General features: G+C 37.2%; 1 protein-coding gene across 2 annotated transcripts in view; it reads right to left on the reverse strand.

The window, feature by feature from the left end:
• Positions 1 to 279: 279 nt before the first annotated feature.
• Positions 280 to 25,492, reverse strand: part of LOC132111587 (5-hydroxytryptamine receptor 1D-like) — a 37,612-nt gene continuing 12,399 nt past the window's right edge. Inside the window, exons 2-3 of one of the 2 annotated variants that reach the window (XM_059519024.1) lie at positions 12,751 to 12,816; positions 280 to 2,435 (exon numbers count right to left, since the gene is read on the reverse strand). In XM_059519024.1, the coding sequence (XP_059375007.1) occupies positions 664 to 1,806 (1,143 nt within the window). In that variant the 5' untranslated portion in view covers positions 1,807 to 2,435; positions 12,751 to 12,816 and the 3' untranslated portion in view covers positions 280 to 663. The remainder of the gene's footprint in view (positions 2,436 to 12,750; positions 12,817 to 25,492) is intronic. The other variant, XM_059519022.1, reaches the window with a different exon arrangement.

Here is a 25,492-nt window from a genome sequence, read left to right on the forward strand (position 1 = left end):
ATGCAGAGCAGGGCGACATGAGGGATAGGATTGAGAACTGCTGCTTTAGAACATTGGTTTTGAAACTTATGAAACCATTAGAATCGTTAGAAGACAGAATCGTGATTCATATAGTTCATACGAGTTCCTGCGGCTCAGTGGTAGAACATTGCGTTAGCAGCGCAAAAGGTTGTGGGTTTGATTCCCAGGGAACACACATACCGGTAAAAATATATATATGTGTAGCCTGAATTCACTGTTAAATATATGAATAGAGATTTACATGCACCCCTAGTTTATGTTCAAACAGCAACATTACACACTAACGTTAAAAAAGTGAAATTGCAATCAACCACCCCTTTAAATAAGGCAGTTTATAGACAGCTATTGATTACAGAGACAGTAAAACGTCACTCTCTAGTGAAGGATTCATAATCTTTGCATGCATTTGTAAACTACGAGGAAGCATCAACAATATTTTACAAGCTGTCTCATGAGAACAGTAATATTATACATCGACCAGACACTGTGTGCGCGTTTAGGAGCTCGCTAAAAAACAAACGGCAGGATACATTGTGTACTCCAAGCATATGAACAATGAATGTTCACATGGTTCAGATATTTTCCACAGATATCCACTAGTTATGTCATGAACATGTCGAAACACATGAGAGGCATGTAACATCAGTAGCATCTTTTAAACTTGATGAGTTTGTGGAAGGCTTGTTTGAAGTCATCATTGAAGACAGTGTAGATGACTGGATTGATGAGCGAGTTGAGATACCCCAGCCAGGTGAACACATCAAAGAGCACAGGATGAAACCAGCAGTTTTTACAGACCCCCATAACCAGCGTGAACACGAAGAATGGGAGCCAGCACACTATAAACGCACCCAGGATAATCCCAAGAGTTTTGGTGGCCTTCTTCTCGCGAGCAGCACAAATACGCTTTCTTTCCAACACGCTATCAGCAAGCTTCACTTTCACGCTGTTTGTGAAAAGAGGAGACCCTCCTCCCCCACCTCCTCCTCCTCCAGGATGAAGATGTCCCTCCTGATTAGAGGTGGAGTTCAGTGAGCAGAGCGAAGATCCCGCTGAGTTCTGAATGAGCTGAGCAGCGGTGAACCGTTTTCCGCTTGTCGCTGGTGTTTTGAAGATCCTGGAACGAGCCGCCACGTAGATACGCCCGTAGAGAATTATCAAGAGAACAGTGGGAACATAAAATGCACCAAATGTGGAATACAGCGTGTAGGAGATCTGGTCAGTGTTGACCATGCACTCTGTGAGCTCCTCGTGGGCCTTAGCCTGCCGCCAGAACAGAGGAGGCAAGGAGATGGAGATGGAGATCACCCACACTACACCAATCATCAGTGCCGCTCGCCGCATGGTTCGTCGCTTTGAGTATTCCAAGGCATCGGTAATGGCCCAGTATCTGTCGAGCGCGATCACGCACAGGTGCAGAATGGAAGCCGTGCAAAACGTTATGTCAGATGATAGCCAGATATCACACACGATCTGACCTAGAGTCCAAGTCTTACTGACTGTGTACACAATGCTGATGGGCATGACTAAAATGGACACCAGGAGGTCTGTTGCTGCGAGAGAGCCAATCAGGAAGTTGGCGGGGGTGTGAAGCTTGCGTGTGAGGAAAATGGTGGCGATCACGAAAGCGTTGGACAGAGCGGTGGCCAAAGTGACGATGGCTAACATGGCGGAGATGGAGATCTGAAGGCTGAGGAGTGTAGTGTCGTCCCAGGACTCCAGGGTTTTGGGACTGACTGTGGCATTGATGACGAAGAACTCATCTGAGCTGTTCACCAGATCCATGTTGCATGGTTCACTAGTGCTTCATATCATCTTTGCATGATTCTTAACATATAAAATCAATTAATCCATGAAAATATCTTGTGGTGAAAAAGTCATTTAGTTTGGTAGTTGCAGATATTGGTGATGCTTTGCCTTTGTGAAGGTCATGGCTGATAAATGTGAGCAGTAATTCATGGCTGAAGATTTTTTGTTTGTTTGTTTGTTTTTTGTGCAGTATATTGACGTGCACAGAAAGTTAAATGACACAGAATAAACAAGGAACAGGTATTAACCTTCACACCTGACTGAGTTCTAAAAATATTTCTTTAGCCCTTAAATCACTGCTCATTATTTTCTTTATGGTCACTTATTCTACCATGAGAACTGAAGATCCTTTAATTTTGGCTCTTTTGAACTGTTGGAAGACTTTTTAATTTATTCTCCTGTTGGTCTGCAAAAGCATTGCTGTTTCAGACTAATGGGAAAGAATATTACTCCATTCTGTGTAGATCCTCTGATGGCTGTAAATGGTTTATGGAAAGGTGATATTGCAGTTTCCCAGAACACCACAAGATGTACAAGTTCTCGTTTTGGGTATTGTCTTTGTGAAGGCGTTAGTCCAGATGACAGAACTAAATCCATGTGAAGATCTGGAAGAATGAAAAAGAAAGAGAATGAAAAATGAGAACTTCAGATTCAGATAAGAAAAAAAATCCTTGCAAAAGTGTCTCTTAATGTGAATTTATTTTTGTCTCAGAGTTTCATGTATAATTAAACTGACTGTATAATTTTTTTAATAAAAACTGCAAAAATGATATTTATATGTAAAATGTATAATACACAGTAATATATAAAAACATAGTAATACACATAAAAATTATATATTTAAAATTAGAAAAAGACCTTACTAGGAAAGCAGAAAGAACCCTCAGAATTAGAAATATATAGATTAGACAGTGTTGAACATTGTACTATTTATTTACTTTATTTAGTTATGTATTTGAATTAGTGAATTAGTTAGCTAGCAGCTGGGAACAGCTTTTTTTTTATCTGAATCTTTTTACACACTATTTTGCTGGATTACATGAGAAAGCCTGAAGTGCTTGAAAATATTAAAAAGTAATATTGAGATTTTTATTCTTGCACAAACCAACCCACCATGTTGTTTGCATGCACAAATCAAGATACTTGCTCGCAAATGGAATTCATTTTTTTCTGATGTCTTTATTAAAAACTTGTACATTTCTATAGTACATTTTGCCTCCATTGACATATTTCTTTACCCTTGGCTCTGCTTTCCAGACTCAAGCTTTGATTGATGAGTATCTAGAGTACAGTGCCTCGAGGGGAAACCTGTCACCATGGAGCTTCCAGAGCTTGTGTGTCTGACTAACAATGTGCCATGACACCTGCAAGCATTCTGGTTCTGGGCCGGTGGGAAAAAGATGCCAAACCGTGGAGCTCACTTTCCTGCCGTCAGGTCTCACACGTCATTCACATCACCTGCCAACATCTACACTTAAACATGCAGTTCCCAGTGTGCCTGCAGAGCACACTCACGTTTCCTTTTCTTTATAGTTAGATACATGTGCGTAGGGATATACATATCTGAATATTTATAGAAAAGCCTTTTGCAAATCATATCATGTCATGCCTCCGTACATGTCAAACTAAGTGAAAAAAAAATAATTGTAGTGCAAATTATATTCTATGTGATGCATTTTAATGCCAAGCATTCATATTTGAAATTGAAATTCTGCGAAGAAAACATGTCCACTGCCCTTCATGTATAAAACATGCAATCTCCGTACTTGTAATTGAAATCATAAAGGTCAAACATCCGAACAGGACCTGACACCTTTTCTGGTAGATGGTGCTGGGGCACCTAGAAGCCAGGATTAACACATAGAATCTCAACAACGGCACTGCAGGTTATCCCAATAAATAGCACAAAAAAATATGCATAAAGTGGCTATTCCAGGTTCAGCACAAATTAAGCTCAAATGACACAATATGTGGCATAACGTTGACTTCCACAGAAATTGATTTCCACTTGACTCTCACAATCTTTGAAAAAAAAATACAATAAAAGTTTTGTAAAAACAAAAAAAAAAAGTTTGGGATCTATAATACAACCCGAATTCCGGAAAAGTTGGGACGTTTTTTAAATTTTAATAAAATGAAAACTAAAGGAATTTCAAATCACATGAGCCAATATTTTATTCACAATAGAACATAGATAACGTAGCAAATGTTTAAACTGAGAAATTTTACACGTTTATCCACTTAATTAGCTCATTTAAAATTTAATGCCTGCTACAGGTCTCAAAAAAGTTGGCACGGGGGCAACAAATGGCTAAAAAAGCAAGCAGTTTTGAAAAGATTCAGCTGGGAGAACATCTAGTGATTAATTAAGTTAATTGATATCAGGTCTGTAACATGATTAGCTATAAAAGCTTTGTCTTAGAGAAGCAGAGTCTCTCAGAAGTAAAGATGGGCAGAGGCTCTCCAATCTGTGAAAGACTGCGTAAAAAAATTGTGGAAAACTTTAAAAACAATGTTCCTCAACGTCAAATTGCAAAGGCTTTGCAAATCTCATCATCTACAGTGCATAACATCATCAAAAGATTCAGAGAAACTGGAGAAATCTCTGTGCGTAAGGGACAAGGCCGGAGACCTTTATTGGATGCCCGTGGTCTTCGGGCTCTCAGACGACACTGCATCACTCATCGGCATGATTGTGTCAATGACATTACTAAATGGGCCCAGGAATACTTTCAGAAACCACTGTCGGTAAACACAATCCGCCGTGCCATCAGCAGATGCCAACTAAAGCTCTATCATGCAAAAAGGAAGCCATATGTGAACATGGTCCAGAAGCGCCGTCGTGTCCTGTGGGCCAAGGATCATTTAAAACGGACTAGTTCAAAGTGGAATAGTGTTTTATGGTCAGACGAGTCCAAATTTGACATTCTTGTTGGAAATCACGGACGCCGTGTCCTCCGGGCTAAAGAGGAGGGAGACCTTCCAGCATGTTATCAGCGTTCAGTTCAAAAGCCAGCATCTCTGATGGTATGGGGGTGCATAAGTGCATACGGTATGGGCAGCTTGCATGTTTTGGAAGGCTCTGTGAATGCTGAAAGGTATATAAAGGTTTTAGAGCAACATATGCTTCCCTCCAAACAACGTCTATTTCAGGGAAGGCCTTGTTTATCTCAGCAGGACAATGCAAAACCACATACTGCAGCTATAACAACAGCATGGCTTCGTCGTAGAAGAGTCCGGGTGCTAACCTGGCCTGCCTGCAGTCCAGATCTTTCACCTATAGAGAACATTTGGCGCATCATTAAACGAAAACTACGTCAAAGACGACCACGAACTCTTCAGCAGCTGGAAATCTATATAAGGCAAGAATGGGACCAAATTCCAACAGCAAAACTCCAGCAACTCATAGCCTCAATGCCCAGACGTCTTCAAACTGTTTTGAAAAGAAAAGGAGATGCTACACCATGGTAAACATGCCCCGTCCCAACTATTTTGAGACCTGTAGCAGAAATCAAAATTGAAATGAGCTCATTTTGTGCATAAAATTGTAAACTTTCTCAGTTTAAACATTTGCTATGTTATCTATGTTCTATTGTGAATAAAATATTGGCTCATGTGATTTGAAAGTCTTTTAGTTTTCATTTTATTAAAATTTAAAAAACGTCCCAACTTTTCCGGAATTCGGGTTGTATTATAGATCCATAATCGGGTTGTAGTATTTTTAAAATGTTACTGAAAGAAGTATCTTATGTTCACCAAGGATGCATTTATTTAATCAATATACAGTAAAAATCTATATAATGAACGATTATTAATCTTAAATGTAAAAATATAAAATGTTCTTTTGTAATATATATATATATATATATATATATATATATATATATATATATATATATATATATATGATCCTTCAGAAATTATTCTAATATGCCGATTTGGTGCTTAAGAGACATTTCTTATTATTATTCATTTTAAAACGTTGCTTGGTATTTTTGTGAAAATTATGAAACATTTTCCAGATTCTTCGAAATTCCAAAAGAACAGCATTTATTTGAAATAGAAAACTTTTGTAATCAATTTAATGCATCTTTGCTGAATAAAAGTATTATATATATATATATATATATACGTATGTATATATATGTATATATACGTATATATATATATGTGTGTGTGTGTGTGTGTGTGTGTGTGTGTTTGTATGTATGTATTGGGATCTTATAGATCCAAAGCTTTTAAAATAGTGTATACTAGTATAAAACTATATGAAATGCATGCAAGTGAGAACTGGGCAAAGACCTCTAAATTTGAGTTTTAGATGTACTTGTAAAAGGGGATTTAAAATCTACAAACTAAGGAATAGAACGTAGTGCTTTTGCTGTAGCTTGTATCTCTGTAAAAACAGTGTCATCATTAGCATATACTTCATGTGAGACGGCAGGACACAACAGCGGATTATCTCCAGACCAGCAGATCCAATGGCCTGCACGCTAATGAGGCCAACCCGGGGGTATTACCATGCTCCAAAAGTTGGCCCAACGTTTCCTCTACTTTTGTTTGGTTTTGTGTAATTGGTGAAAGTCAAAACAACAAAATTAAAAACCAGGGTCAATATATCAGTAAGGAAGGAGACTTTGAGACTGTTATGTTAATTTAACAAATGCTCAGACAGCACAAAATGTCTTTCCACCTATTATCGCCAGTACTGTCCAAATCCTCACTCACACTCAAATGCACATAACATTTTTAAAATGTTTTTGTACTTTGTAACTTTCAACTTGTTTTTGTCAATTTTCCATTTGGAGTTTTGTGCGTTTGACTTGACAGCACAAAAAAAAAGAAGAAGAAGAAGAAGAAAAAAAGAAATAGCTTAGTGCCAAACAGAATAAAAAGGTAAACACACATTCAGGTGCACATAGATCCATAAGCAAGTCAAAATAGAATGAAGATCTGCACACACAGGCCAAAAGCTCTTCTAAACTTAAATTTATTATATAAAGGCCACAAAAAAAAAAACCTAATGTGCGAAAGCTTAAAGTGCAGAAAAAAACTTTTTTGGGTTCAGCCCACTGTTTTACAGAACTAAACTTTGCACTTTTTGCACTTTCTGTGTTCGGATGTTAGTTCTTTAAAAAAAAAAAAAGATTTTGGCTGAACTGTCCCTTTAACAGTAAAAATAAAGAAAGCAGAGCTGATACTTCTGCACTGCAAGCATGTACAATGACAAGTCAAATAAAAGTTACATATTAAAGGAACACTCCACTATTTTTGAAAATAGGCTAATTTTTAAACAGTTGAGTTTTACCATTTTCAAATCCATTCAGCCGATCTTAACTTAGCATAGATAATTGAATCTGTTTAGATCGTTAGTATCTCACTCAAAAATAACCAAAGAGTTTCAATATTTTTCCTATTTAAAACTTGACTCTTCTGTAGTTACATCGTGTACTAAGACTGATGGAAAATGAAAAGTTGCGATTTTCAAGGCCCATATGGCTAGGAACTATACTCTCGTTCCGGCGTAATAATCAAGAAACTTTGCTGCCATACCACGGGTACAGCAGGCGCAATGATATTATGCAGTGCATGAAAATAGTCCCCAGCAACTCCACTATTGCTGCAACTACACAAATTAGCCCGGGACTATTTTCAGGTGCTGCATAATATCACTGCACCTGCTGTACCCGTGGTACGGCAGCAAAGTTTCTTGATTATTATGCCAGAATGAGAGTATAGTTCCTAGCCATAACGGCCTTGAAAATCGCAACTTTTCATTTTCTGTTGGTCTTAGTACACAGTGTAAATAGGAAAAATATCAAAACTTTTTGGTCATTTTTGAGTGGGATGCTTACAGCCTATTTTCAAAAATAGTGGAGTGTTGCTTTAAAAAAAAAAAACAGAACAAATACAGTTATAGCTCTACTTAATGGAGTAAGATAATTGTTTGTTCTGTGAGTGGAAAATGGTCAGGGATTTTGCCAGTGCTGCCAGTGGTTATAAAATGAAACAGACTGCTGCCATGGTAACAGAGCAGATCTGGATGTTATTAAAATGATGTCAGTCTTGTGTGTTTTTGAGATGCACGTCAGTGTTTGAGTGGCATATCCTTGTAATTCTGTGTCAGTAATTTGTGTAACAAATAACTCCACCCTGAACTCAAGCTCTGTTGATGGGTTACAATCTCTCACACAAAGTTTTCATATCCTCACTCAAATCTGAGTCTGGTTGGATTACAAGTCTTGCTTCCTAACTCCATCCGTAATAAGTTAAATCTAAGTCTTCCGATAATTTTTTTGTTGTGACAGACAGATGGACCCTTTAGTTAGCGTGACATATTGCTTCTAACAACTTTTTGTTTAGAAGGTTAAGGAGTGAAAGCTCTTTTCCACCCTTTTCAATTACAGCTGCAGATAGCAAGCCAACATGACTCAAACAACAGATCATCTATTGAAAAAGAGCAAATCCATCCACCAATCTGCTGAAAAAGGTTTAACAAGTAAAAAAAAAGTTGGAAATACATTTATAAAACAACATTTTTAGTAACATTTTCTGATCCTTCATAACACATCTCCAATTTGAATGACTTAATAAGACCCATGACCTCTGTATCAGCTTTCATATGCGAGCAGAACTGAGGTCTTGAAATCTCCTCAAAATGCATTTATATGGGGCATGATTTAGTGGAGGCAATGCGACTCTATAATGTATACATTACAAATGTTTTCTATTTTCTTAGCTCAGCTCAGATGTGTAGGAGGAACCCTTGTCCAGAGTTAACAAAAACCACTGTGCCTCTTCCACCACTGTAGATGATTCACCAGGTAAGTACCACAATTTCACACATTTTCTATTAAGAAGCACCTTTTGGGGCATGTGATAACAGAACTACTAGGTACCGTAGGAGGTTGTGATGTACTGGAAGGAAAATGCATTTAAAGTTGCTCTAAAGCTTTTGAATTTGGTGTTTGGTGTTTCTGTACCTTCTGTAGAGACACAGGTGATCTGATGGGATCAGAGGTGTCAAGTAACGAAGTACAAATACTTCGTTACATTACTTAAGTAGAAATTTGGGGTATCTATACTTTACTTGAGTAATTATTTTTTAGCCGACTTTTTACTTCTACTCCTTACATTTTCACGCAAGTATCTGTACTTTCTACTCCTTACATTTAAAAAATAGCTTCGTTACTGCTATTTCATTTCGGCTTGTTTTCATTCCGGCTTGTCATCATTCAAAAAAAAAAAAAAAACTATCCAGACAAATCGCGCCATCCGGATGGAGTGAATTTGATTGTGGTTGGATGAGAAGTATAAACAGATACCATTCCGACACTCTATTGGTTTGTACGCGATCCATCGCACCTGCACAAGACAAAAATCACATCACACTCCAGCCAGGACATAGCCAGTTTTAGGTTCGTTTATCAAAAAATATATTTCTTAAAAGTAAGGTTGGGTATGGAACCGGTATGCACCTAACTGAATAAGAGGAAGCAGATTTCGGTGCCTTTTAAATGCCTGAGTGATCGATTGAAATGTTTGTCCTGGTTCTCCGAAATGTACACAAGAAGCACGGGCATCGCTAGGCTTTTTTAGCGGGGCTGTAGCATTTAGTTCCATAAACCGTACACAAATTTGTGATCGCCTCAGAGTCATTCCCCTTAAGTTTCATATGAAACCGGCGTCAGACCGGTCTCCTCTCCGTCTTTCAGCGCGCTCTTCAATCCGCAGACCGCGGCGGAGCAGCGCGAGCGGAAACAAACACAGAGGACACAAGGTATGTGTTTCTCGAAATATTGTTAGAATATCCGTATCTGTGCAGTTCTTTGTCATAAATGCAGTTTACAAAAGGTCACGAGGGAGCAGTCGGTTTCTCATCTTCTGTAAAGTTTTCGCTGCGTTCCCCGCTCATCACTAAACAGCTGTTTCCTCCAGCAAAAATCTAGCCCTTAACACATATGAACAAACACTTAACACTTATTTAAATATAATTAATTTAATCATACGTACTTCATACATACACCAGCTACTGTGCAAAAGTCTTGGGCACGTTAGTATTTTCACTAAAGAATGGTGTTCGGCCAGTTATTTATATACTTTGCTGTTTCAGTATAAAATATCAGTTTACATTTCCAAACATTCATTTCGCCGTTATCAGACTGCTTGTGCATTCAAAATCTCACTAGATTATTAATAAAATTAATGGCAAACTGATATTTCCTTCTGACACACTACAGCAAAAGATATAAATAACTGGCTTAAAACCCTTTTTTGGGGGTGAAAATACTAATGTGCCTTAGACTTTTGCACAGTAGGCCTACCCTACTTTACAAACGACTGTTGCTACTTTATAAAGAATGAGCATACAGTCATTCACAGAATGGATTAAAGACAGTGACAGACAGCACTCTTCTTAACTAAATATCAGAGTGAGTGACAGAGATACAGTCGAAACATTATGTGTGGTTTTTGTATTAAGTAATGACCCAGATTATGAAATACATTTATTAGCCTTAGGCCTTAGATTGAGCACAACTTGGGAAATTAGAGCATCCAAGGTGAAAGCTATGTATTTATTTTAAATATTTGTAATGTCCTTTAATGTTATCCATAGTTTTTTTGTGGGTCTTTTTTTTAAAGTATCGGTTCAGGCACCGTTTAGGCGCCGGTACCGTTTTAAAAGTATCGAAATGGCACTGGATTATTTCTCTCTGGCTCATTTACCAAATGGGTGCTTTCTCTTCGTCCTCCACAAATTAAGCTACTGAAGGTAGTTCGGTAGCGAGACGTTTTAATAAATTATCGTTTGCGATTGACGACGCGATTGACAATGTTGTGATAAGTAGGCTATACCAACTTTGTAACTCGTTACCCCCCCCCCCCCCCCCCCCACACACACACACACTGGACATAGCAAATACAGGAAGCTATCAATCAAGAAGGTATCAGGATTATGAGTTATTTTTCATTTTTAGTTTTTGATTAATCAATTGGATTAATCATTAATTTTGACAGCACTATAATCTTTATTGTATATAGACAACCATACAAGGCTAATTGTTTTTTAGCCTCCACCAATGTTCTTGTCCATTGCCCTTGCAGATTCCTGCAGCTAAACTTGGATGTACATTTACATTCCATTAAAGGTTATTGATGACATGCCTCTGAAGTTTGACTTTTTGCACCATAACAATACTTATAGGCAACTATAGGGTGACCATATGAGCCATTTTCCCAGGACACGTCCTTACCAGGATTTTTATATTTCCTAAAATATCCAGATTTTGGCTGTTTGTGCTTTGCAGATCGATCATTGTATGGCATTCATAAGAGCTATAGAGAGCAGAGCAGACGGCTCCTTATGCATTAAAACCACTCTCTTGGTACTTTGGTGTCATACAATGATTGGTGCGCAGCGATGCTTCAAGTTGAATGAACGAACAAACACCTAACATGTACATGTATTTGCGTTACTCTGATCGTTCTCTGTAGATCTCACCTTATCACACGCCACGATTGGTTGATTATGTAACATACCTGCATGTTATTGGTCACTACTTTGGATGTTTTAGGCAATATAGAAATTCTTGCAAGGATGCGTCCTGGGAAAATGGCTCATATGGTCACCCTAGGCAACTAATCATCATATCTCTAGTTCTTTAATGTATTTGCATTGTACTAAAGTACATTCATTTTCAATGGGCATATATGCGGCTGAAACAGGTAGCCTAGTGCATCCCAAATTTTTCAACATGAACATTTTAATATAACATTATAGTCATTATGGCCTATGGCTTTTAGAATAATGTTTTTTTGAGGAGGTGGGGTAGTGCACAATAGGCCCCGTGGCACGGCCTAAGCTTTTGTTCTTAATGGCATTTTTTTCCCTTACATTACTTTTACTTTTATACTTTAAGTAGTTTTTTAAACCAGTACTTTTACACTTTTACTTGAGTAAAAAGCTTGAGTTGATACTTCAACTTCTACAAAAGTCTTTTTAAACCCTAGTATCTATACTTCTACTCAAGTAATGAATGTCAATACTTTTGACACCACTGGATGGGATTTTGTAATGTACATTATTGAGTTAATACATTCAGACACTTTCTAAACTTAAAAAAAAGTGTGTTCTTTTTGAAGATCACGTTGTTGTGGGCACAACTGAGGCCTGAGGGCGGAGGGACTGTCATTGTCAGTTTAATGAGGTAAGTTTGGAACATAGTGCAAAGGCTGCATAAAGAGTAATATCTCAGCAAGATTCCACTTCACAGGGTTCTGAACTGAACCTTCATGATTATATTAGCTATAAACTAGTCTCACGTAGCCAGACCTTCAGACTGATGGATGAAGGTTTGGAATACTTGGCAGCTTCCTTTGGCCAAGGCCCATCAATGAGGACATTTGACCAACATGTCAAACAACCAATCACAGTTCGTTTTGTTCAGCATCACGAACAAACGGGGCGTGGAAATGTTGCCACAATAACAGACCGGTGTGTAAAACTCTCGGACATATTATAAAGATTCTATGCCACAAATGTAAAATATTTTACATATACATTTGAAAATCCAGGGTTTAACGGATCCTGATAAGCGCTCATCATCACAGTAGTAATCACGATAGCTTTCTTTTGTGAGGGGGTTTGGCACCATGGTATCTTTGTTTCCAGGCAAAACTTTAAAGGTGTCATATCATGCGATTTCAAATTTTCCCTTTCTCTTTGTAGTGTTACAAGCTCTTGGTGAATAAAGAAGATCTGTAAAGTTGCAAAGACTAAAGTCTCAAATCCAAAGAGATATTCTTTATAAAAGTTAAGACTCACCCACACCCCCCTAAAATGGCTCGTTCTAACACGCCCCCACATCTCTATGTCACTATGTGGGAAGATTTGCATAATGCCAAAAAAAGAAGGCATACCTTTTATTCTCGTTGTAGTATTGTTGTTGCCGCCGTTGCCATGTCGTATAGACACTGTTTGTTTTACTGTGAAAGCAAAACTACTTTGTTTGGCCTTCCAAAAGAGGATAATATCCGCTTTGTCATGCCTGGAGCTGATCCATGCTGGTCGCTGAGAAAAATACATCAACTTAGCACTGTGGATCGATGGATTAGCTTTCACTGTGGATGAAGCGGAGTCCAGCCCGGGGACATCACATGTGGTTGCCACAAGCCCAATGGACGCTCCTTCGTAGAATCTGCTGGCTGCGCCGTTCTCAAGGCTGCGGTGTGTGATGCTGTTTTATTAAGAAAATGAAACCACTTTGTTTGGCCTTCCAAAAGAGGACATGACTAGAAAGATGTTTGACTAGATGTTTATATCATGTTTAGAATGGGTTTTATGTTTATGTCTCGTCGCTCGAGTGGGACAGGGCATCACATTTCTGTCACACGCTTGAGGTATTTGGCCAAACACAATGCACTGGATAGCTGGCCAATCAGAGCACACCTCGCTTCTCAGACCGATGAGCCTTGCAAAACAAATTTCATTACACCAAATAATGTTATTTTTAGCAGCATCATATGACCCCTTTAAAGAACGCCCCACAAACACATCTCCGGGAAATCCTGTATAATTCAACCAATCCGACGACTTCTTTGAAACTCCTGAAGTGCTTCCACTTTTGTGTGCCATATGCATCAAACATTCAGCCAACGGTCCGTGGCTGAGACTACCAATGAACTGACAAAACATTATAAAAAAAGAACTTGAGAGTCTTTTTTATGTTTCTGAAAGAAGTATCTTATGCTCACCAAAGCTTAATAAAAAAAATAAAAAGTAAATAAAAAAAAAATAATATTATTACAATTTAAAATGACTCTTTTCTATTTGATTTTTTTTAATGCAATTTATTCCTGTGATGGCAAAGCTGGATTTTCAGCAGCCATAACTATAGTCTTCTGTGTGAATAGCATTTCTTTTAAATATAATTAATTTCTGACTACAAACAAAGGGTATACTTAAAAAAATTAAATTTCACAAATAAAATAATTACAAACAAACAGAAGGCAACACATTGAATTAAATATGAAAAGTAAAAAGAGTTTTTTTTTGTTTTATAATCTTTTTTACAACTTAGTGTATATATAATATTGTATTGTTGAATGTAAACATTCCAATCATTCAAAGTTTTGTTACACAGATGTTGAAGGGTGTCTATATTCATTTAATGCAAAAGCAAATGTGTGGTCTGAATGTGGCACATTGGAAAATGGTTGCTCAAAGTGACTTTGTCCTGTATCCCCAAGATGACTAAACACATCAGTAGGTATTTCTGTGCTATACTTTTTCATTTCTTACAAGAAGTTATAATCAGGTCAGATCTTTACACTTCTGCAGGGACACGTGTCTTTTCTTCCTTTCTTGCACTTCTTTATTTATTATTGTATGTGTTTGTGTGTGTGTGTGTGTGTGTAAGAAACTACTTTAATAGTAGTTGCTTTTGAAAGCCTTGGCCTAGGACATAATTGTAAATTTTAAATGTAAATGTCTGTGTCCAACAAGTAGGTCAAAAAATGTAATATAAATCTACCCAGAGCACAACTGAGAGATTCTCTGACCTTTCTCCTCCCCTGTCAAGTCTGATAAGTGTCACATTTGCACCAAAAAATACTGAAAAAAAAAAAACTTGGTGCAAAGTATGCCGGCAGGCTTCACATGTCTCTTTGATACCGTTTGACCTCCTCCATTTCTGCCTTTCAACATCTCCTCCCACTCTTGACATTTGTTTTTTGTCTTTGGCTCTGAACTCGATGAAGCTCTGAACAGTGATGAGTGGACAATTGTTATTATTCAGGGTGCTGATGTGTGTAAAAGCCTACCAATGTAGAAATGTAGACTTGAATTAAACAGCTTCCTGTAAGTTACTATTAGACTCAACTCAAGTTAGTTTTTTATAATTTATGTGGTGTCATGATTTACTTTAATAAAACAAAGGTTTATTATTGTATGTTCGTTTGGCATTTCATTTATTGTATACACTTTAAATTCGCTGATTGAAAGAACAGCAGCAGCAGCAGCATGGAGTAACATTTATTTGAAACACATGTACAGTATTTGGTACTTGCAACCTTATATCTTTACTCTTTCCTTTCATTCTTTTCATGGCTTTGGAAAACTTGTCTCGGATGTTTCTCTGCATCCCCTTTTGCATAACTCCGGGTCATTGACACCAAGCTTTGTTGCTATTTCTTTCTAGGAAGTAATGCTTTCTCTGAATCTTTAAAGTCTCTCCACGAACAATCGTACAGGTGCGGATATATGTGCAGCTCAGCTATTCGACACTCCAGTGTATACATGTTGCTAGTGACTAGGCCGGAGACACAAAAAATAAATTAATCCCATGTCAAAGAAGGTGGAGTTTCAGAACACACCCACCGATTGCGTAACCACAACGGATCAATAGAAACTCAAAGGTGTTTAGGAGCCGAAACAAACTCCACCAAGTTTGCTTTGGTCAGCTGTTTCGAACTGCTGAAACAAACTCAAAACAAACTTCGTTTCAGCCAGATTTTCTTCGAAGTGATATCATATCAGTTTGTTCTTCGATTTCGTTTGAAGTATATCGGGGCCTTCAAAGTTACAAGGACAATGAGGTGGACCTCTACACAGTAAGATAATTATGGTTATTATATTGCACCAGTGTCACTAACAACTAGACTTTAAATATTTGTAGAAAATTGTTTGTACTATTTTGATACTGACTTAAAAAATGTAAAGGGATAAATTTTTTAAATCACAAATATAAAATTTTCTCATTATTTACTTCATATTCATAACACTTTGTAAATTGTACACATAAACAAAAATAAACAAACACACAAGCAAGGTTTTTTTTCTTTTTTTTCTTTGTGTTAATGTAAGGGTACATGAGTAAATGTTTCTCATGAAGAAATCTTAATTGTTTTCTTATCAAAGGTTAAATACAAAGATTTATTCTTTATTATATAAAATGATTTATTTATTTTCTGGGACACACAAATTGTTAACAAATAGTATTTCTGATTTAAAAATGCTAATTAAAAATATAAGGTAAGTGCAAATCTGAACCACCAAAAATATATATATTTTTTTCTGACACAATCGTTGCCTAAAATAAAGTCATTTCTAAATCAATAATATTATACTTTATAATATTATAACTTATACCTGAAAATATTGGCAGGGCAAGTGCAAATCTGCAGAAAGCATTATTGTTGATCCCTGTAAGGTAATGAATATGGGGAAAACACAAATCAAAAACAGCAGCAATCAAGTAGCGGTCTGGTATTGTAATTGACACAAGCACAGAGACTACACTGTCAAACAGCTCAGTGCATATCTGCATTTGTGTATGGAGCCAGTCAAATTGATTTTTCAGTTCTAGTTGTCTTCACTGAAGGATTACGATTCTAGCAAGCTCCAAAGACCAGTTCAATATTGGTGATCTTAATTTGTAGAGCTCTATGCAGTAATATTGATTTTCCAATGTCCAGGGTAAACTTCCATTCAGAAGTAAGGTATATGGTCACACAATTATATTCAAATAGAGTTTTAGAGAAGAGCCAAAAAAATACATGATGTAATATAATGAGTTATTTGATTAGTTTCTCTTCTCTTTTACATAGTGCAGAGGTTTTATGTCTGATAATGCAGGTCATGAACCTAGTTTGCTCCAGGGGACTGGCGCTATAATTACTGCACCATGAGTCAGATTGGGTTGAAAAGCATCTGGTAGATAACAACCGATTGAACTGATATAGAACTCTTTCCTAAGAAAACAACACTTCGACTATTACTGCAGTGTCATCACGTCCCTGTGGTCTTTCCGATCAAATAAGTGCTCAGCCCTGCAAACATATTTTCTTTCCCCTTCGACCTTTTCACTCTTGGTGTGACTGTCCTGTAGATACAATTCATCAGAGCTTTATGAACCCTGCCATTAACGGAGGACAAGAATGATAAGTGTGAAGGTGTTTTGTTGAGGCTGTTTGCTTTTCTGAATTAAATATTGAAGGCCAGGTGAAGTTTGTGGCTTGAGTTTGAAACCTGGGATTCAGTCCAAGCACCACAGACTCCGGGCAACGTGCACTGCATTTGAATTATAGATTCAAGAGCTTTATGATCACAGGTCAAATATCGTCAAAGTGACATGCAGAGTCTATGAATATCAATAAACAGAAGAGTTTAAACATACTTGCTCATTTGTGCTGATCAATGTATCTGGGATCAATCAATGTCAACTGATTTAGCTCTGTAACTTCACTCATTGAGTGGCTGCAATTGAATGGTTGTCCTATGAGTGATAGGAGCTTGCAGAAGAACAACCTTGCAATTACCTACATGAAAAGCAAATCAGATTTTACAAACGGAATGATCATGCGCAGTACAGAGTCTGTTCATCAAAAATATGCAAATAATGAAAGACATTTTCTTTTATAGTTAGAATGAATGTGTCAGATAAAATTAATGTACTCTGCTTTGATCTGTTCATGGAAACGACCTCAAAGCTGGAAACTTGCTGTGCTGAACAGAAGATGCTTGTCAACTATCTTTCTCTACGACTCCATAGAATCCAGAAAGGAATGAAGATCGACAAACATAAGGAAAAAAAGCGAAATTGAAAATATTTTAGTGCTGCAATGTTTTAAAATGTAGTTTGGCATCTAAGTTAATCCAGCTAAACCTGCAAAAGAGCCCAAGCCTCACAACGTTCGTCTGATTTTCATCTGTTGCCTTCTTAAACCTTCACTAATCATGTAAATCTCTGGTTGATTTACACTGCAGAACTCAGAATCCCAGGCTAAACAATTAGCACTCTTAAATAGCTCTAGCAGCTAAACCTTCAATGTTTCAATCATAAAATGACTTTTGGTTGTTTGAGGATAGCTTTGTAGAGAAGAAGTTTTGAAGTAGAGTTAAAAAACTTAAAGAAACAGTTCACCTGTCATCATTTAATCACCTTCATGTTGTTCCAAACCTCCATGACTTAATTACAGGCTTTAAGTTTTTCTCAAGCCATGCAATATATTTGTGTGAGGAATACACTGAAATTGAGGTCAATATTTACAATAATCAGCTGTGTCAGGTTTGATTGGTATTGTCAATAAGTCAATGACAACTTATATTTTGGTTTGTTTCTCCCACAAAGATATTGAATGGCTTTAAAAGATTTGGAATAATGCACAATTCAAATGGATTACCTTCTTAACACTAAGGGCTAAATAAATAAATAAAAATAATTAAATACTTTTAAATGCTAGCACCACATAGTGTCCAATCAGCTGTCCAATCCAATGTGGCTGGTCTATTGTTTGAAAAATTGGTATTCATATATTCAGATATTCATATATATATATATATATAAGAACAACTGTTGTTGTTCTTCTCCCAAGCACCAAAACTCTGGGTGAATCATGAAACTGCAGACCATAGGAACATAAGGTGAAGAGGTAATCTGTACCATCTCCGGTAAGAAAATTCAGAACAGAGATCATAACAAGGTAAGACTGACTGTACTTGTCAGATGAACTCATAGCATTTGTTTCTTTGAAGCATGTTTCAATGCCATGTTACAGTCTTCAAAGCACATGTGTGGGGAAGAGTCAACATTAAAAAAAAAAGGAAAACATGTTTTAGCCAAGGAGCTTTGACACACAGAGACAGCTCTGAATGCATTATGAACATGTTGAGTTCCTCCTTCACATCAGGCTCCACAGTCAGAACACATAGACTGCAGTGACATGATGAATTTTTAATAGTTCAGAAGAACAGCATTCAATTATCTCTGCTGAAAGCTTGGCCACCACTGAACCTCCTGAATCAGATAACAAGATCACCTGTCTTTTTTTTTTAAATGAATTCAACTGGACTTGACTTGAGTTTAAATTAAGCCACCTATGAAGGTCAAGACTTGTTCCAAACCGGAAGAGCTCAGATTGGTGAAGATACAGCGCTGTTGGATTGTCTCCTTAAAACTAACTCTTTCTGTATATAACAATCTGGGCCTTAGTGAGAAAAACCTTTTAGCTATTACTCATCCAAGATGTCCTATTATTGCTACCCTGCGAGGGAATGATGGACAGAAACTTTTAAATGTTAATAATTTTTTTTTTTAATCTTTTTTTATATATCACACACACACACACACACACACACACACACACACACACACACACACACACACACACACACGCAGATACATATTCAAATATCTCCTCAAAGAAATCCTTGTTATGCAAAGCATCTTGAAGTTACATCAGATGTGTTGAAAGAGGGCTAGAATTAAAAAAGACCTTGCGACAGCAGAAGTGTTATATATTTATGTAAGTGAACAGTAAAGTGGGACGATCGTTGATGCTCAACACTATGCACATGCCATCATGTATGTACTGTAAGTGAACATAAGATAGTAGTTCTTAGAAACAAATGACTGTGTTAAAAGCTCAGTGGAAGACTGAGAAAAGCCCTCAGAAGTCACCTGGCATGCTAGCCTCAGCATTGTACACATTATTCATTATTCACAGACTGTCCTTTATAAGCAACTTTGTGTATTATTGTGAATTTGAGCCCCCCACAGTGAAAAGAGTGGAATACACTCTTGTTAAGTATGAATGGCTGTTTGTGTGCATTTGTTGCCCTTTTATCTGCCATTTGCACAGAATTTCATACCACTCACCAAACTTACATATTCCTTGAACAGGAGGAATGTGAGAAAAAAAATAGAAGTCAATCATCTTATTAAAAGTCAGTGAATAACTCATACATACATACTGTAATACATACATCTAAAAATAAACTCACTATCACATACATTTACTAACAGTCAAAAGTCTGGACAGTCTGACTTCTTTATTAGTAGTATTTTCCACATTTATAATAATAAAGCCATCAAATCCATGGATAACAAAAATGGAAATCCAGCTTTGTACACTTGGCATTCTCTCATTAAATTCATCAGGTGCCACCTGGGCACTTGTTGGCTGCTTTTACTTCACTCTCTGGTCCAACTCATTCAATTTTCTTTCCAACACTAATTTCTCTAGTGCTTTTTAAGAAACCCTTCACAATGCACTCAAAACTAATTTCAGCAGAACACATCAAATAAACAGAGCTGTCAAGGCAGACTTTTAAAAAACTTTTTTTTTATGGCATATTTGCCTCATGGGTAGAAACTGACTGTTATGACTGGACAGAAATAGAACAGAGAGACAGTAAATGATGATGATCTGGAGGTAGTTATAGATATTATGTAATCATCCACTACAGAGTAATGAACTCAAGGACTGAGAAAAAAAAAAACAATAAAATAATATAGCTGACACAGAGAGAACACACCACATATGAGTTCTGAAGAGCAGAGGGTGAAAAATCTAAATGAGAGGACTTTAAAGTTGATAAAAAAATAAATAAAAAAATCAGCTGTAAGGCAACAGTGAAATATAAACTATTCAGAGGTTTGGTGTCAAACTAAAGAGCTTCAACTGACAAATATTATGAGCGAATATTGTATATGCCTCGCCAGTACATTGTTGCTTCACAAAATCCCAGATGAAGATGGTCTAAAAAATTTTTTTATTGTTTAATATGTAGAACTCCAGAATTACTTCAACTAATACACAAAAGCTTTGAGTTACACTGTTGATGAAATAATAATAATAAAGTTTAATTTGTCCAACATACACAAAATAAAGATGCATGAAATATAGTTGTTATTCCCTGCTCTATATGTGTCACGGCTTACGCTGCTGGAAGGAACACGGAGCCGAGGGATAAACGAAACAAGGATTTATTAACTCAAACATAGGCAAGGTAAGTAGCAAAATAACAGGTGGCAAATGGCAAGTGGCAAGTGGCAAGTGGCAAGTAACAGGTAACAGGTAACAAGTAACAAGTAGACAAGTTGACGAGTGACTAGTAACGAGTAGACTAGTAGACCCGACAAAACAGAACTGAAAGGACAAGGCTTTTATACAAAGGATAATTGGGAAAACACAGGTGGATGGCATGACTAAATTAACCGGGACATGGAACACATGGGGAAATAGAATAGACACACCTGGGAACTAATCAAACTGAACACGGAAGACAGAAACTGGGTCACAGGGGCAAAAACACACAAAATGAGTCCAGGTATGTGACAATATGTAGAGGATATTACATATCTATTAAAGTCAATATTTTAATATATGCAAATAAAATTCATCATACACACATAGACAGTTTATTCAGAGGTTTGGTAGCAAATATGCAAATCTCACATGCAAAATATATATATATATATATATATTTGCATGTAAAATGCATACATTTGCTGACTAAACATAACCTTGGTTATCAGATGTTCTCTGCGAACATCGTGCTAAGCTTTGACCTGCTGAAAGGGTGTGGTGCAAATCCAAAAATACTACTGACCTTAATGTGTATCATTCACTCCTCTCTTCCTTCTCTGCTAATGTCTCCACTGCTAAAAGGACATACTGCCATAACAAAATTAACAATTTAATTAACAATGTCTTTAAAACATATTCCTCGCTCCATTGTCCTCCGCCTCCCCCACTGCATCAACTCTAATAGCTGATGACTTTGCAGCGTTTTTCATTAATAAAATTAATAAAGTTAATACAATTAGTGCACAATTTTCCACACCACAATCTGTCAAGCACATCTTACCAGCAAACATACACTCATTCACATCCTTCTCTTCACTCCCTGAGGCAGAAGTCTTCATACTCTTCTTTTCTAATCATCCTACTACTTGTCCGCTTGATCCTATTCCATCTCATCTCCTTCAAGGCATTTCTCCTGCAGTTGTACACCTCCAATATCCCTCCACACTGGTGTTTTTCCATCAACATTAAGACAGGCTGGTATAACCGCACTACTAAAGAAACCCACCCTCACCCCATCCACTTTCCCTCTTTTTTTCACTGCAAAAATACTTGAACAAACTGTGTTCAGCCAACTCTCTGCCTTTCTCACACAGAACAACCTCCTTGACAGCAACCAATCTGGCTTCAAAAGTGGACATTCACCCAAAACTGCCTTACTCTCAATTGTTGAAGCCCTCAGACTGGCAAGAGCGGATTTCAAGTCATCAATACTTATCTTGCTTGATCTGTGCGCTGCTTTTGACATGGTTAACCACCAGATCTTCTTGTCAACCCTATTGGCAAAGGGCATCTCAAGAACCACACTCCAGTGGTTTGAGTCTTACCTATCAGATAGGTCCTTCAAAGTATCTTGGAGATGTGAGGTGTCCAAGTCACAACATCTAACTTCTGGGGTGCCTCAGGGCTCAGTTCTTGGACAACTTCTCTTCTCTGTCTACAATTCATCATTAGATTCTGTCATTCAGAAACATGGCTTTTCATACCACTGCTACTCGACCTCATTCCATCCTGATGATCTGACAGTAGCTGCTCGCATCTCAGCTTGTCTAACAGTCATTTCTTGCTGGATGATGGACCATCACCTTCAACTCAACCTTGCCAAGACAAAACTGCTTGTGATTCCAGCAAACCCATCGTTTCATCACAATTTCACCATCAAGTAAGGCACATCAACCATAACTCCTTCAAAAACAGCCAGAAGCCTTGGAGTTATGATTGATGATCAGCTGACTTTATCAGAAAACATTGCTAAAACTGTCTGGTCCTGCAGATTTGCTTTATTCAACATCAAGAAGATCAGGCCCTTTCTTTCGGAACATGCTGCACAACTCCTGGTCCAAGCTTTTGTTCTGTCTAGGCTGGAGTCCTGTCAAACCTTTACAATTAATCCAGAACGCAGCAGCAAGATTCATTTTTAGTGAGACAAAAATAATGCACGCCACCCCTCTGTTTATCAGTTTACACTGGCTACCAATAGCTGCTCACATAAAATTCAAGGCATTGATGTTTGCCTACAAAACCACCACTGGCTCTGCACCCTTTTACCTAAATTCATTACTTCAGACTTATATGCCCTCTAGAAGCTTGCTTTCTGCAAGTGAATGTCACTTGATGTGCCATCCCAAAGAAGCACAAAGTCACTTTCACAGACTATTCAATTAAATGTTCCCTCCTGACCTGCCCAACTCAATCCGAGCAGCTGAGTCCTTAGCCATCTTCAAGAATTGGCTAAAAACACATATCTTCCATATTTATTTGACTTTCTAACTCTAGCACTCTCTATTCTAATTCTAGTCTAGAAAAAAACACTTGTCCCTTTTAGACTTGCACTCTATTAATTTGCTGCTTGTTTTCTTAAAAAACAACAACAACTAGCTTTCTAATACATATTTTTTATTGAATTTTACAGCACATTTAACAAACAAATATAACAAAACATACATTTCAATTCAAACATACCTTATTCAGACCCCTCCCACTCCACTATAACCCTGGCAGTCTTTTAAATACATATGTACATATATACATTCGCACATACATACATAACAAAAAAAATATATATATTGTATACACTCCTAAATATATACTTCACACATCTATAGCCTCTTCAAGATCACCTCTTTTAACAAATTCCAATAATATCTCCCAAATATCATAAAATTCAGAAGACTTCCCCTTTATTACATATGTAAGCTTTTCAAGGGCCAAACTGGCTATTAAGTTTTTTAGCCAAAGCCCAAGGGATGGATGGCCAACACTCTTCCAACAAAGGGCAATCGAACGCCTTGCCTGTAGCAAACACAGATCCACCAGTTTTCTTTCTTTGGTGGGCAGAGAGCAACTATCCTCATACATACCCAATACACATATTAAAGGGTTTAAAGGAATAGGAGAGGAGGTAAATTGAGATATATACTGAATTACCTTACCCCAAAACATTTGCATCTCCTCACATTCCCACACACAATGAAAAAATGTACCCTGAAACTTCTTACATTTAAAACATAAGTCAGGAATACTGGGGTTAAATTTATTTAGTCTCACAGGAGTGATATAAGTTCTCATTATCCAATTATATTGTAAGAGTCTCAATCTAGTGTTTATAGTTTGGGTTTGCGCTTTCAAACATATTGTACCCCACTCATCCAATGAAAGGTCTTTATTTAAATCTTGCATCCATGCTTGCCTTTTGTTTTCAGTACTTTCTTTATAGTTCTGTGCCAGTATATTGTATAACTGAGTAATTCGCCCTTTACTGAAACAGTCATGTGTAGAAAGAGTTTCCAATTTGGATAATGAAGGGAGTCGTACAGAATTTTTTAACTTCGAAAAAATAAAACTTCTAAGCTGCAAGTATTTAAAAAAATGTTTGCGGGGTATATCGAACTTCGACACCAGATTGTCAAATGACATTAATATATTATCTTCATATAGATCCATCAATCTAACAATACCCTTATTTAACCATAATTTAAAACCAAAGTCATTTTTAGCTGGGCTGAAATATTCATTACCCCAAATTGGAGAAAAACATGACAACACTGGGGTCTCTCCAAGAAATTTATGAACTTCATACCATATCATAATGGTATTTTTAACAAATGGATTGTCGGTTTTCTTTTTTAGTTCCTTAAGGGGTGCTGAATATATAAAGCTGTCAAGTGTCATGCCTTTTGTGGTCAACTCTTCAACCTGTATCCAAGGTATATTCGGATCTTTTGAGAACCAGAACATTGCAGCCCTCATTTGAGCAGCCCAATAATACCATAATAAGTTTGGTAATTGTAACCCTCCCCTGTCATAAGGCAGGTACAAAAGAGAAAGTCGAAGCCTAGACTTCCTATTACTCCAGATAAAATTAGAAAGAAGCTTATTCACTTTTTGGAAAAAAGCAGGAGGAGGGGCAAGTGGTAACAACTGAAAGATATATAAAAATCTTGGCAATATGTTCATCTTAATCACATTTATTCTTCCGATTAAAGACAAGGGCAGTGTCATCCATCTAGTAGTTTCCTCAGACACCTTCAGCAATAAAGGTTCATAGTTAGCTGAACTAAGGGAACTTATTTTGGGGGTTATTTTAATTCCTAAATACTCAAAACCACTAACAGCATTAACAAATGGGTGTACTACTTTAGGGTTTATTCTCTCTTGTTCATTTAGGAACATAATTGATGACTTATCCTTATTAACCTTAAAACCAGAAAACTCCCCAAACAGGCCCATAAGCTTTAAAAGGGAAGGTATAGATTTTCCAAGCTCTGATAGAAATACAATAGTATCATCAGCATATAAAGCAATACGATGTTCTAAGGCCCCTGAATGAATACCACAAATTATTGGATGTGCTCTAATTGCTATTGCTAGTGGTTCCATGGATAAAACAAAGAGTAGAGGTGAGAGTGGTGAACCTTGTCGGGCTCCGCGACTTAATTTAAATGGTTGCGAGACATGGTTGTTAGTAAGTACCTCTGCAGTAGAATCAGCTAATATAATTTCCATCCATCTACGAAAATTTTCACCCAAACCAAATCGCGCAAGCACCTCCATCAAATATGGCCATTCAAGTCTGTCGAATGCCTTTTCGGCATCGAGCGACAAGATGGCCGTATCAGGGGTGTCATCCCCGGCGTGCACCAGATTGAGCACCCTTCTAACATTGTGGAACCCTTGACGGTTCTTAACAAAGCCATTTTGGTCCGAATGTACCAACAACGGAAGGACCTTTTCAAGTCTCATTGCCAAAGCTTTAGCAATAATTTTTGTATCTGTATTTAAAAGTGATATTGGC

This window comes from Carassius carassius, chromosome 31 (genome assembly GCF_963082965.1).
Source record: "Carassius carassius chromosome 31, fCarCar2.1, whole genome shotgun sequence".
Lineage (NCBI taxonomy): Eukaryota > Metazoa > Chordata > Actinopteri > Cypriniformes > Cyprinidae > Carassius > Carassius carassius.